The sequence below is a fragment of the Danio rerio genome, chromosome 13 (genome assembly GCF_052040795.2).
Source record: "Danio rerio strain M-AB ecotype USA chromosome 13, GRCz13ab, whole genome shotgun sequence".
NCBI lineage: Eukaryota > Metazoa > Chordata > Actinopteri > Cypriniformes > Danionidae > Danio > Danio rerio.
Window position 1 is genome coordinate 37,999,929 of NC_141033.1, and position 15,004 is coordinate 38,014,932.

The 15,004-nt window shown below is 38.4% G+C and overlaps 1 protein-coding gene and 1 long non-coding RNA gene across 2 annotated transcripts in view; one reads left to right on the top strand and one right to left on the bottom strand.

Moving 5' to 3' along the window:
* Positions 1-15,004, top strand: part of jag1b (jagged canonical Notch ligand 1b) — a 50,905-nt gene that overhangs the window by 29,611 nt on the left and 6,290 nt on the right. Inside the window, 12 exon segments of the mRNA NM_131863.2 lie at positions 27-177; positions 868-1,032; positions 2,437-2,550; positions 2,642-2,755; positions 2,868-2,981; positions 5,088-5,204; positions 8,937-8,964; positions 10,285-10,370; positions 11,005-11,118; positions 12,706-12,815; positions 12,897-13,130; positions 13,841-13,972. Coding sequence (NP_571938.2) covers positions 27-177; positions 868-1,032; positions 2,437-2,550; positions 2,642-2,755; positions 2,868-2,981; positions 5,088-5,204; positions 8,937-8,964; positions 10,285-10,370; positions 11,005-11,118; positions 12,706-12,815; positions 12,897-13,130; positions 13,841-13,972 — 1,479 coding nt within the window.
* LOC147841155 (uncharacterized) overlaps positions 7,090-15,004 on the bottom strand; it is a 102,241-nt gene continuing 94,326 nt past the window's right edge. The window contains exons 2-3 of the long non-coding RNA XR_015506254.1: positions 7,180-8,191; positions 7,090-7,134 (exon numbers count right to left, since the gene is read on the bottom strand). This is a non-coding gene — a long non-coding RNA (uncharacterized LOC147841155). The remainder of the gene's footprint in view (positions 7,135-7,179; positions 8,192-15,004) is intronic.

The window sequence follows — 15,004 nt, forward strand, 5'->3', positions numbered from 1 at the left end:
TCTCCTCTTGTAAATCTTTGGTGCAGTTGGATATCGATTACTGCAAGCCCAACCCATGTCAAAACGGCGCGCAGTGTTTCAACCTGGCCTCCGACTACTTCTGCAAATGTCCTGACGACTACGAGGGCAAAAACTGCTCTCATCTGAAGGACCACTGTCGAACCACATCATGCCAAGGTGAGAAATCTCCCTCTCTCCAGGACGGATCCCGATTCTCGATCTCTTTGTAAACCGCCCCTAAAGCCCACAGTAAGCTGATCTGCGAGCTGCATGCCATTGTTCAGCTGCTGAGTAAAACTAGATTACAGGCCCGTGGACTCTCCCACCACCTTCGGGGAGAAAGAAAAAGAGCTCATATTTTGTTACATGAGGCTTTTTCAGCCCGTTGTGAGCTATTTGACAGTAACCTCTCTGGACACGCAGCTCACATACACACACACACACACACACACAGTTTCTTAAACACTTTCTCCATTCCCAAATCCTCCTGAACATTTGCCAGTTTCTTAACAGCTCTGTGTGTGTTCTTCGTGGTAATGACTTGGTGGGATTCTCTGCCTTGGATGTTTTAAGAAGAGAACGTGTGTGTGTGAGTGTGTGTGTGCTTGAGGAGGGGCAAACCCCCCAGCTAGAGAAGCCCATCAAATTTCTTTTTAAGCAGAATCAGGGCTTATGTGCATTAAATTTGCTGTCCTGCACATTCTTTCTGCAAAAGCAGATGTTAAAAAAATGGATTTTCTTTGTAAAATGAACCCCAAAATATCTACAAATAATTTGCTATAAAGAAAAAGAGCGGGTGGTGTTGCAAGCTTTTTTCACTTGCTTTTAACAGCTGGATTTTTGGCTCTTTATCGTAAATCTTTACAGTGATTGACAGCTGCACAGTCGCAGTGGCGTCCAACAGTACACCGGAAGGAGTGCGATACATCTCTTCAAATGTCTGTGGGCCTCATGGACGCTGCAGGAGCCAAGCTGGAGGCCAGTTTACATGCGAGTGTCAAGAAGGATTCAGAGGAACCTACTGCCACGAGAGTACGTCTAAACATTTTCCTTTTAGGCTATAGGGATGCACTGATATTGGTAGAAAGTGATTGTTTTATCCGATAAATGCCTGATAATAAAATCATACAATATTATGTCCAAGTAAAACTAAATATTATATACATTTGTAGAAGGGATAGATCATTTGCTATAGATTCTTTATAATGAGACATTGTATTCTAAATGTAAACATAAGAAAAATGCACATAAAAAAACCAATACATATATCTAGCAATACCAGAATAGCAAGATCAATAATACACATACTGCCAATACACTTAATGAAGTTAATGTAATGTAATGCGTGTAAGGCCATACAACCAAAGCACTTTATAATCATGAAGGTGGGAGGGAGGGGTCTCTCCACACCATCACCAGTGTGCAGCATCCACTTGAATGATGCGATGGCAGCCATAGGACAACGGCGCCTGTGCGCTCACCACATGCTAGCTATTGGTGGAGTGGAGAGACGGTAAGAGCCAATTGGGTGGATGGGGATGATTGGAAGATCTTGATCGGTAAGGGTCGAAGAGGGACTTTTACCTGGACACCGGGGCTACTCTATACGAGAAGTGCTATAGGATTTGTAATGAACACAAGAGTCAGGACCTTAGTTTAACGTAGCATCTTAAAGACGACTCTCACTGACAATACAGTGTCCCCTTCACTATACTGGGGCATTAGGACTCACACAAATCACAGGTTAAGCGCTCCCTGCTGGCCTTACTAACTTCTAACAGCAACCTAGTTTTCCATTGTGGTCTCCCATCCAGGGATGCACCAGGCTCAGCCCTGCTTAGCTTCAGTAAGTAACCGGACTTGGGCTGGAAGGTGATATGACTATGGATATTAAATTAAGATTAAAAACATATAACTTCAGTCGCTGATAATATACTTTTTTTTGTAAGTATGTAATTATATTAACCAATAAATATTTTATTTAAAAAACCTACACAATATATAGACTGATACTAGTCGATTTCAATCAGTTATACATTTACTTTCATAAAAGTCTGAAAATATTATCCCACTGGAGTGCACAGACTTCTTTATATTATCTCGATAATTGCTTTAACAGATAACTGGTAAATACCTAATTGCCAAAAATCAGTAATACATCCTAATCCGTATGAAGTTATTTAATGTGCATCCTTGCTAGATTATTCCTGAAACTGCTGTGATTTATGTGGAGTTTTATTAAAGATTGTTATCAAAAATTGAGTTTTATATATTAAAATGCTTAATATGAAAATATTCATACACAATTACAGATCTAATATCACCAACACATTAAAAATCAATAATTTAGAATGAAAAGTATTCATTGTTATTGTACTGTTTGCATTATTGTCTAAGATGATCCTAAATTTTGTGCTGGTTATGGTACTTTTTCAGACATTAACGATTGTGAAAGTAACCCATGTCGCAATGGTGGGACCTGCATCGACAAAGTGAACGTTTATCAGTGCATTTGTGCTGACGGTTGGGAAGGAGTTCACTGCGAAATCAGTAAGTTCAAGTATAGATTTTTTGCAAAACGTTTTTCTCTTTTTTGTGCTTCATTGAGCTCATTTTCTTGATCTTTTCTCCTCGTTTTTAGACATAGATGACTGCAGCTTGAACCCTTGCCTGAACAAGGGAGCATGTCAAGACCTGGTGAACGATTTCTATTGCGAATGTAGAAATGGCTGGAAGGGAAAAACCTGCCACTCCCGTAAGAAAGACTATTTTTATGACCCACCCAGTTTGTTGAGATTTTTTTTGTTGTTTGTGTGAGCGTGTACATATGAAGTTATAAAATACTGTGGGATCAACTGTAATTTTAGGTGATAGCCAGTGTGACGAAGCTACATGCAACAATGGAGGTACATGCCATGATGAAGGGGACACCTTCAAATGCAGATGCTCACCTGGCTGGGAGGGAGCCACATGTAACATAGGTCAGTCTGGGTGATTTCTTCTCACTTAGCACGTGATACAGCGTTTGTGCGTCAAGCTCTTACAAAAACAGCATTCCCACAAACCCTTCCGGCAATCTTCTTCCTGCAAAGTCATACGTATGCATGAAAATGCATTTAACACACCGTTTTAAAGAAGCCGCCAAAATACAAGCTGCAAATTATTTTGGAATGCAAGTTAACTCGTATCAAAGACATTTTCAAACTTTACAATGCTCAACATACAAACAACAAACCTCACATTTGATTATTTTGTGAAGTAGCTCTCTCTTAATGTGAATACTGCAGTTTAGATTTTACAGAAAAGCAGTTTACAAAGAAAAATTGTGGTATTATTATGATTTAAATATAAATAAAATAATAAAATATAGCAAGTATGATATTAGACAATATTTTTTTCTTGTACTGTAGCCAAATATTATTTTATAATATCATATAATAGCTATATGTAGTATTGTGAGTAGTGCGTATAAATATTGTTGTATATATATATATATATATATATATATATATATATATATATATATATATATATATATATATATATATATATATAAAAGTTGCATGTGTTTTGTAGGGCTGAAAAAACTACTTTTGAAAAAATCATCATAATCATCTGTGTATAAACTGCATAAATGTGATTTTGTAACATGCTGATGTGATTCTCATGTGTTTTACATACAGTTGAAGTCAGAATTAGCTCACCACCTTTGAATATTTTCTCTTTTCTAAATATTTCCTAAATGATGTTTAATAGAGCAAGGAAATGTTTACAGTATGTTTGAAAATATTTTTTCTTTTGGTGAAAGTTTTATTTGTTTTATTTTTGCTAGAATAAAATCAGTTTTTAATTTTTTTAAACAATTTTAAGGTCAAAATTATTAGCCCCTTAAAGCTATATATTTTTAATAGTCTACAGAACAAACCATTGTTATACAAAAATTGCCTAATTACCATAACATGCCCTGTTAACCTTATTAATCTAGTTAAGCCTTTAAATGTCACTTTAAGCTGTATAAAAGTGTCTTAAAAATATATATAGTCAAATATTATTTATTATCATCATGGCAAAGGTATAATAAATCAGTTATTAGAAATGAATTATTAAAACTATTGTTTAAAAAATGTTATGAAAAAAAATCTTCTCTTCGTTAAACAGAAATTGGGGAAAAAAATAAACAGGGGCGCTAATAATTCAGTGAGTTAATAATTCTGACTTAAACTGTATACAGACTATGGTTCAACCAAAATAACAAAGGCTGTTTTTGATTCTGAATTTGCTAAATATCACTACCAATTTTGGTCTGACATGCATAATGCAGCATTATTAGTCATATTTGTGAATTCGTTGGTCAATTTAACTATAGCACTATTATCTTTATGAAGCACTTATAAAAAACGTCACGTCAGGATTTTGCCAAGCACGAGGTGATCCTGGATTCACATCTATGTTGATCCTGGAACATCATTTTTGTTGGAAAATGTAATCCAAAGCTATTCCCTACCCCTAATCCCAACTACAACTGTAAATTATACCCAAAAACAGAGGAGAATAGTTGGATAACAATCATGTAGAAGTTGTTAAACCTAACCGTAATCCTAAATTTTACATAAACGGTAAACATATCTCTTAACTCTGGTTGGCTGATTGCAATGTTGTTCCAGGATCAACATAAATGGTATTCCAGAAAAATGTGAAATCAGGTTGGTGCAACACTTTAAAAGTACATAGTTCTCATATGAAAGTACCCATTGCTCTGCAATATTTCTAACTCAGTCATTCTAGCTTTCAAACCAAACCCATCACTCTCTTTCACTGTTTTGGCCCTAATTTCCTTCAAACAGCACAATCTGTCAAAGGACCTATTCACATCTTGGAATGGGTATTCTTTTGTGTGCGATGCAGAAAATATCATATCTGCCTGCTCCAGTTCTTTGATGGGAAAAGTTGAGTTGGAACGGGCTTTGGGAAATGTTATACTTGGTATCACTTCAAGATGTTTTAAGTGTGGCAGTCTTGTTGTGGTCGCTGTCTTGTTGATCTGTTCAGTTCAAAGGGTTCTGACCTCTTTTGTGGTTACTCTTCAGCCAAGAACAGCAGCTGTTTGCCCAACCCGTGTGAGAACGGAGGCACCTGTGTGGTCAACGGCGACTCCTTCAACTGCGTCTGCAAGGAAGGCTGGGAAGGATCCACCTGCACTGAGAGTGAGTACATAAGTGGATTTTTATAAGAGATGCACAATATTGGATTTTTGCTGATTTCCAATAAGCCAAAATATAGATTTAAAGAAACTAGAGTCTCCGTTCTGACAATAAATCAGGTCAGACTCATGCGTTTATGACAATTTCATGTTATTTGAATGTGCATTTGACATGTTTTGCTAGCCTAATGCTTACATCACCTTTTTACCGTTCAAGCATTAGGATCTAAAGAGGTGGCTGCGCACGCTAGACTATTGACACTTATTAAATAACTTAATGATGGATATTGTACACCGTTTTTTATAATTTTAAGTCAGCAGTCTGAAACAGTGAATCTAAATCACCATGCAGGCAGTATTCACCAAGAATGAGCAGACTGCTGACCTTATGGTATCGCTAGCATTTATATCAGGTAATTCAGTTACTACACACTTATTATTAATAGATCATCTTATTGGCAAGGCATATCAACATAATTATCTTATCGGATCCATACGGATATATACATTTCAATATATACATATCCTGAGTCCTGACAGACAAGTAAGTTGCTGCAGTCTCATGATGAACACATCACATCGGCAAGACAAAGCAGATACCGATATTTACATTTCATGAGATTATCGGTTGATATATCAAACGTTACTATCATATTGTGCATCCCTAGATTACCATGCATGCACTCTTGGCAGACAAGTAAGTTTCTGCAGGCTCATAATCAACACATCTTATTGGCAAGGCCAATACCAATACTGATATTTAGATTTCAAACGATTATCGGTTGATTTAATTTATAAATCAATCGTTACAATAATATTGTGCACCCATAGGTGACATGCTAGCATTATTGGCAGACAAGTAAGTTGCTGCAAGCTCATAATCAACGCATCTTATTGGCAAGGCACGGCTGATACCAATAACAATATTTAGATCAAGCAATTATCGGCCGATATAGCAAATGTTACAATAGCATTGTGCATCCCTAGACTACCATGCTTGCACTTTTGGCTGGCAAGTAAGTTTTTGCAGGCTCATAATCAGCCTATCTTATCAGCCAGACCAATACTGATGTAAGATTTTAAGTGATTATTGGACAATGTCAAACATTAAAATAATATTATGCATCCTTACTAGAGATGCGCGGATGGGCTATTATTTCATCCGCAACCGCATGACGAAATTCATCATCCGTCCGCCATCCATCCGCACTAACATTTTTGACCAATTTTTAAAACCGCACCCGCCCGCCATCTGCTGATTGGGCTCTTTATTTGAATGGCTTATTCCTTTTTTATTAAATGAATGTTTCTTTATTAATCATTATATAATAGAGAATGACTTTAATGTAGACATGCAGTTAATCCAAACGTGCAAGTCATTAATTGACGATGCTTTGAAGTTACGCTAAAGATACGAGGACGTGTCTTTTCACTTGATTCGATTCCTCGGTCCTTCAGTCTTTTCCTTGCGTCCTTCCCTCGTAAAGTTATCCCGGTGGCGTGGAAACACGAGGAAAAAAAGCAAGGAAAGGTAACGAGGATGCACAAATAAGAAATGAGAAGCACCCCTATAAAGCTCTCAGAATATCAGCAGTGAACTCTGTCTCCAATCGGCGCACAGGGACAAAAATAAATAAATAGCCTAAATTAAACGCACTGTACTGTACAACTTTTTTTTTATTGTAGCCTAATAGAAAACGCATTGACACATCATTTCAACATGCTGCTATTTAGCCTACTAATAAATGCCTATTTCACTTTATTTTTTAGTAAATAGATAGAATAATAAGTCATTTACATTATAGCCTAATAATGTTTACATTTGTAGTTGTCCATAGCAACCCCAAAAACGTACCTGCTTGTAGTTTTTCGACTATTTTTTATTTTTGGCTGTGGATGTTATTGAGCTTGTAGAAATCGGAAACAACACAGTTCTGCGACACAGATAAACCTTTATTGATATCTCTATCAGACAATACCTATTTTATATGCCAAAAGAAACAACAGGCAGTAAAAAAAAATATTAACATAAATATCTTAATGTAGGCATAGGCTATAGTCGCATGCTTTGGCAAACAGTTGAAAATGTTTTAATAAAAACGTCATATCGTGCCTAAGCCTTGTAGGCTCAGTCACCCCCACAATTAGAAATTAAATTAGAAAAATAGATATGCCATCCCTCTTTGAGCGAACATAAAGTCTGACCAGGCTAAAGTGCATGTATGACAAGTGCCCCAATAACCCATAGACTTAGGATTATCCCCATTCCCCTCAAACTTGAAGCATAACGAAATACTACGCCATTAAAGTTGCGACAAAGAAATTCTGGCAAAATAACCTTAGCCTCGGAACGTAAAAGCGCGGCCAACATGTCTAGAATAGAATAGGCTAAACCAATATGAACGTAAAATTATCAGCTGACCGAACTCAAAAGTTTATATTGAACATATGTGTAGCCTAAATAACATAGGCTAATTGGTTTAATATGCCTGACCTTAGGTCTAGTTCGATTTTTTTCTTGGCACAATGCAGGAATAAAATAGCATCTGTGTCAGGATTCAGACGGGAGCGCCTGCATAGCCACTATAATGCGCCCTGCTGCACTGAAGGAGCGCTCGCTCGCAGCACTTGTTGCTGAAATGCATAGAATTCTCTTGGAAAGGTGCTGTAGTCGTGGGAATGTCTGCCTTATTTCTCCCAAAAGGAAAGTAGATTTTGCTCTGAATATCCGTCTATACGGAAGTTTGTAGAGGAATACTTCTGTACACTTCATCCAGAATTAGTGTATCCAATTCCTCCTCCCATTCTGTGAAGTCAGTCCTAGGCTTTTTCGTTGGTGCGCCAGCTATGTATATAAAAACAGTACAACCGCCCGCCACCCGCCCGAATTTAATTAAAATATAATTTTTTCGTAACGTCATCCGCCCGATCCGCGGTTTATCCGCGGAGTCCGCGGCTATAACCGCCAACCGCGCATCTCTAATCCTTACACTACCATGATAGAACTGTGGGCAGACGATTCAGTTGCTGCAGGCTCATAAACATCACATGTCATCGGGAAGGCAAGACTGATACTGATATTTAGTTTTCAAGCAATTATCGGCCGATATATCAAATGTTACAATAATATTGTGCATCCCTAAACTATTATGCTAGAACTCCTGGCACACGATCAACACCTCAGCATCAGCAAGACCAGTTTGATACTGATACCGATATTTACATTTCAAGCAATTATTGACTGATTTATTAAATGATCCAATAAAAACATGCATCACTAACTTACAGTGACATCAACACTGAAATAGTCTGAGAATAAAGCAAGGATCCATTTTCCTGGCTTTTGTCTTGCTCGTTCTTTTCCATTCTTTCTCTAAACCCACCTCGCCCTGGCTGGACATTGTTGACTGCTGCCAGCTATGAAGGAAAAAATGTAAATGAGGGAAAGTGGAGACAGATGTCCCCCCCTCTTCCACAAGCCCACTACCTCTCTTCTCTTTTTTGTTTCCCCCTTGATGTGCCTTTCACATGTATTGTTTTGCACCAAAGAAGAAACCTGGAGTCCAAAGAAAAGCTGGAGACGGCGAGTCAGTTAGTGCCCGTGCCAAGCCGAGCACGCAGACGCACAATCGCACACCGACACAAGCTCTGACATGTTCACTGTTGTGTTCGTTCTTATGCTCACATGGGTGTGAAGTGAAACAAACCTCACTCTTATTCTCTCTCTCTCTTTTAGATACCAACGACTGCAACCCACACCCTTGGTAAGTCCTGGCAAAACATTTACGCACACAGATCTTGCTGTTGTAAACAGGCCTGTACAGCTGTGCCGCACTTTCTCACACTCTCTCTCAGTCCTGGGAAACAGACACTCCCATTGCTTCTGTCATTCCAAGGGTGCGTTAAGCTCGCTGCCTATTGTGCTTCTGACATCAGGTTCATCTGCTCCAGAAGTTGTCTGAGCAAGATATTCTGAGTGTACAATAACATATTGAGAGACAACAGTTTAAGCATGGGTTCATTTGGAATCAAAGGCCAAAATGTGCTAAACACTGGCCAATATCATGTGAATTGACTAGATTTACCCGTTCACATAGCTGTTCAAAAACCTGCAAGCTGCAACAGATGTTTTGTTACCAGACAGGTTTTCTTTGAAGCTTTCCATAAGTTTTTAATAAAATAATGTATTTTGGAGAACATTTACAATTACAATTACTGCTTCTTTTATTGTAATATATGTTGGTGGTTGTGGGGTTTTTTAGCTACAAAAAAAAACTGTATTATACATGCCAGGCCTGTAGGTGGCAATGTCAATTTGTACATAGAAAAACGCACCTGTGCACATACAGTCCTGTAAATCGGCAATGTTATACAGTGGTCTCTCGTTATTTGTGGGAGTTACATTCTAGCGTTATGTTTTTATGGCTGTAAAACCCATCACTACACACTTTATACACTTTTCCCAGACAGGCATTAACATTTTCACACTTTTCTCTCATGTTTAAACACTCTTAAAGTTCTAACCTTTGTAGAAAATTAAGTTCACTATTATAGAATGAAACCATTTGATCTTCGTTTATTTATTATGTAATGGGGGTAAATAATTTTTACATATTAACAAAAATTAATTTTACAAAATTTTCCATTTTAAATTTATATATTGTATATAAACACTTTTAAATTATTTTATTTAAACTTTGATTTATGTTGTATTATTTTTATTGTTTTATATACAACTATATTTTTCCTTATATTATTGTATTATATATTGTAATTTTATTGTATTGTTGTTTATTGTAGTTGACGTTTAATGATTTTTAGATTTTTTAAATTAATATAATTCATTTATTTAAAAATAAAAATTATAATAATTGTATAATAAAAATTATAGTAAATATTGACGTTTTACCACTTTAGTTGACGGAACTCAAACCTTGCTCACTATGAGTTTTTATACAGTATACAGTACCTCAATATGACATTTAAGGTTCTTTGGTGCTTTGTGACTGTTTCTTTTGTAAAGCTGCAATGATGGCTGAATTGAACTGCATCTGCATTGACCCTCCATTTTTCTCTCTCAACAGTTACAACAGTGGGACATGTGTGGATGGTGAAAACTGGTACCGTTGCGAGTGCGCTCCAGGATTTGCCGGACCAGACTGTCGCATAAGTGAGTATTTGATTCGCCTGATTCTCTTGCCTGTCAGCACTGTTAATGTGCAACACATTTCTTCAAAAACAAACAGAGCTGGAGCAAAACGCACGGTCTAGCCACCCAATTAGCCAACCCTCTGGGCACAATGCCAACAACACAGCAAGCAGTGTCCTCACATTCTGCAGCGCTGATGTTCACAGCCCCTCGGGACAAACTGACCCACAGTGACCGAAAGCCAATCAGCCTGGTTATCCAGCACTGATTAAAGAGCTCATTTTTCTCTTTTAAAAGCTTTCATCTGGCTGCGCGAGCCATACCTCAGGCTTTACTGTTTGATGCATCAAAACCTGTAAATGAGCTCATGGCATTACTGTCAGCTGAGCTCAACATGATATAGTCCATCAGCAAAGAGCGATTGAACTTCAGTCAGGATGATCTCTTTTGGAGCTTTGCCAACATTGCATGACATGGAAAAACAATGTACTTAGCATCTTAATTAAAAAGACATTCTTGACGAACAAGTCTTTAATATCTCAAGCAGTTTTGTTTATTAGGTAAATCAATAAATATATATAATGGGAAACAAGACTATATCCGTTGCTTGTGTGTTCCTTGCATGCTTCCTAAAAGATTTTCTTCATTCCTTCAGATATAAATGAGTGTCAGTCTTCTCCCTGCGCATTTGGCTCTACCTGTGTTGATGAAATCAATGGTTACCGATGTCTTTGTCCACCTGGAAGAATAGGACCGGATTGTCAGGAAGGTGAGGCTCTCTTTTTGTAAACAGGCCACGCTCAGCATAACCCCACAAACCTCATCTACAACCCCAGGAGACCACAATGTATTGTTAAAAAGAACAAGACTTGGGTTACTTTTTTTACAATGGATCCATGGAAGCTACTAAAATAAAGCTGTATTATGCATGCCAGGCCTGTAGGTGGCAATGTCACTTTGTAAATAGCCCGTGCAGATGCAATCCTGTAAATCGCCAATATTACACAGTGGTCCCTCGATATTCGGGTTGATAAAATAACTCACAATAGGTTAAATCCGTGTAGTAGTCAGCTTTATTTTTTACAATTATAGATGTTTTAAGGCTGTAAAACCCCTCACTACACACTTTATACACTTTTCTCAGACAGAGATTATATATTTACACTTTACTCTCTTGTTTAAACACTCTCAAAGTTCTTTGTAGAAAAATAAGTCCAGTATTATAGAGTAAAACCATTTGATCTTCGTTTATTTATTTCGTAATAGTGCCCTAAAACTGCATAACTTCTACCTTCCTTTAGCATGTCCAGAACAGTAAAACTTTTTTGCGACGGTTAGCATCTTCCTTTGCCTTTAAGGTGCTACCGCAGGTGACTTTGACGGTGCAGAACATTTCGTCAATCTTCCAAACATACAGTACAGCACTTCAGAGTCACACTGCTAGCGATCGAAGATAAACACATTCTGAACTGTACAGGAGACAGGGCACAAAGGAGATTTATTGACAGTGGTCTACAGCCAGTCAGGACATAGAACCAGGTTGTCCGCTGGGTCTTAAAAAGTATTAAAAGCTGAAAAATCAAATTTGAGAAAATGAAGGCCCTTAAAAGGTATTAAAAAGTCTTAATCGCGTTTTTACTAGGTCTTCACTTTTGTTCAAGCGTTGTCCAAAGCATATAAAAAAGCATAAATATGTTTATTTTCCTCTTAATATTAATAACGGCGTGCTCGATTCGCACAATTGGATCAGGCCGGGGCAAGTCCGGCCAAGCTGATGTCACGTAATTTGCAACAAACACGAGAAGGCGAAGTGACGCTCTCCACATGTAGCAAAACCATAGAGAGAAACAGATGGCAAAAATGGGAAAATGTAAGTTTGCGTATTCCTGGTTGGAGGAAGACGAGTTTAAACAGTGGCTGAAGCCTTTTGCTGAAAACAACCGAGTAACTTATTCTTTCGAGCATCGTTTCTTCTGAGCTTATCTGAGTTCTGTTGCATGGTTGTGCTCCATTGATGTATTAAACTACAACTGTTTATTAAGGTAAAGGTTTAATACTGATTGAAACTTGAAATGGTCTTAAAATATTCTTAGAAGGTCTTTAAAGATCTTCTTTTTAAGTCTTAAAAAAGGTATTGAAATCACCTTTAGGATTCCTGCATATTCTCTGAGAACACAATGCATTAATCAGGACGCAGAACACAAACAATTGTTATAGCAAGGGACCACTGTATTTTATACGTACACATGCTTACAAACTGAAAATGTGCATGTTGTCTGAAAACAAATAGCTTGCTATTGCTAAACCAGACCAAACCCTTCCTTGCCACATCACGATCTTCTTTTTTGTCATTCAGTTGTAGGGAGACCCTGCATTGCTAATGGACAAGTAACTGCCGATGGTGCCAAATGGGAAGAAGACTGCAACATTTGTCAGTGCCAAAATGGAAGGATTCATTGCACAATGGTACATAGCTGACACTTCATCATATTCCTGAGGCATTTAGTAACATTTCTCTTAATTAAAACTACTTTTTTTTCGGTTTAGATGTGGTGTGGACCAAAGTCATGTCGCACAGGAAAGGCCAGAGGTGGATGTCCTGCAAGCCAATCTTGTGTTCCCATCAAGGAAGAGCAGTGCTTTGTCAAGCCCTGTCCCAGTCTAGGAGAGTGTTGGCCCTCTGCACCCCCTCCACCCTCTAAATGCCACGCCAGCTTCTCTTACCAGGACGACAGCTGTGCCAACATCACGTTCACCTTTAACAAGGAGAACATGCCTCAAGTGAGTCATACTTTCAGAGTCCAGCATTTGAATTATGAGCTTTTGAGCTGTTTCCCCCCTTCTCCATATGCCTCCTCCACCCTTCTCTAATTCGTTGGAGAACCGAGAGCGTGGTGGGGCGTGAAAGATCAGGTTCTCTTCGTCTAGGAGACAACGTTCCTCATGGGTGAAGTTTTCCAGGCTAGTTGGATATCTCGCAAGCTTTGTTGTCATATCCAAACACTTTTTCTTTGGGTGAAAAAAAAGCACAAGAAATACATCTTGTACAATAAGCCCTGGCTCTGTATCCCTTTCCGAACCAAGGCATTCCTGAGCTAATATCCCGTAACGGTTTAATACTTAGGCAGTCATTGTATGAGAGCAGAGAAACACCGCTGGCGACTGCCCACCAGCCAGCCCGAACTGCTGAACAAGAGACAAGCCAGTGCAACAAAAGTCTGCGACAGCCATTAAAAATATATGCGTAACTTCTTCTCATAAGGTGGGGGTGTGTCTTGGATTGATATTTGACAGGGGAAGCCATCGTTTTCTCTTTTAGTTTCTCCCTACTGACTAAATATTTTTTTCTTCCTGCCCACACATTGCTATGTAAGACAAACCTAAAAACCGAGGAGCCATTTGGGGGATTTAGATGAATATTGCACTAATATGTTAAGTTGGAATGGGTTTAAATATGAACAAACTTATAAAAGATCTTTGTGTTCTGACAGGGCTTGAGTGTGGAACATGTATGTAATGAACTGAGGCACTGGTACCTGCTGAAGAACCTCTCGACAGAATACGCGGTGTCCATCAGCTGTGAGCCATCTTCTTCAGCCAGCAATGAGATCCACATCAGCATTGTAAGTATGGCTTTTCTGCAAGTTTATATGTGTCTAACATTGCATTTAAAAGCTGATTTATACTTCTGCATCAAGCAAATGCGTATGGTCCGGCGCAGTCTTCATGCGGTCACATAGCCCTCACCATGGTCGACGCAGACCTCTTGAAAAATATAACTACATATGGCAACGATGCGTAGCGCAAGCTCTGTGATTGGTCGGCTTAATGGCTGTGACGTTTGTGGGCGGTGCTGAGAGCCGTGAGCCCGATGGAGCCAGTGTTTACAAGTTTCGAGTTTCGTGAAGGAGCTCCAGATGGAAACTATTGTTTTGTGCTCACTTTATGATTAAAGTTGTTGCACATCCGCGTCTTCCCGCCTCTAAATAAGCGAGTTTTAGCTACTTGTACTAAGGTAGCTATCAAAAAAAGCAAAACACCTATGAAGAAACTCAACACAAAAAAACACAAAAACCTACTGCCAGCTAGCGTTTCGGAAGGGTTATTGCAGAGCAACACAAACATGCAGAAGTATAAATGCATGGCTACGTGCAGGGTAGGTGCCGTGAGTCACAGCGATCACTCGACGCAAAAGTATAAACCAGCCTTAATGACACTACTGGTGTGCTAGCTTTATTTCCAAAACACCAGAATGAATGGAAGGAAGTTTCTCTGGAGGACTGGATCAGTTGGTTTAGGTGTTTTAGGCCTTTTAGGTTGCAGCTATTCTCATGTAGGTAGACACTCAGTTTTTGACAGGATTGGTCATTTTATGATATTGTTTCAAGGCTGCATGACTCCCTTTTCTTTTTGGAACACCATAGAAAGTGTTTTTTAGTCCATCCATTGAGTCAGAAGAGTCCAGAGATGTTCTGCCTGAATAGATTGTGTCCAAAAATTGACAGTCAATGGGGTCGCCAATTTCCTTCTGTCCAAACACTGACAGTTAGTGTTTGTTTTGGACCCCACTGACTCAACTTTAAGGACAAAACCAGTCCAAAAATGATTGAAACTATCTTAAGAAACGCAGAATTTGTCAAAGAAAAAATAATAAT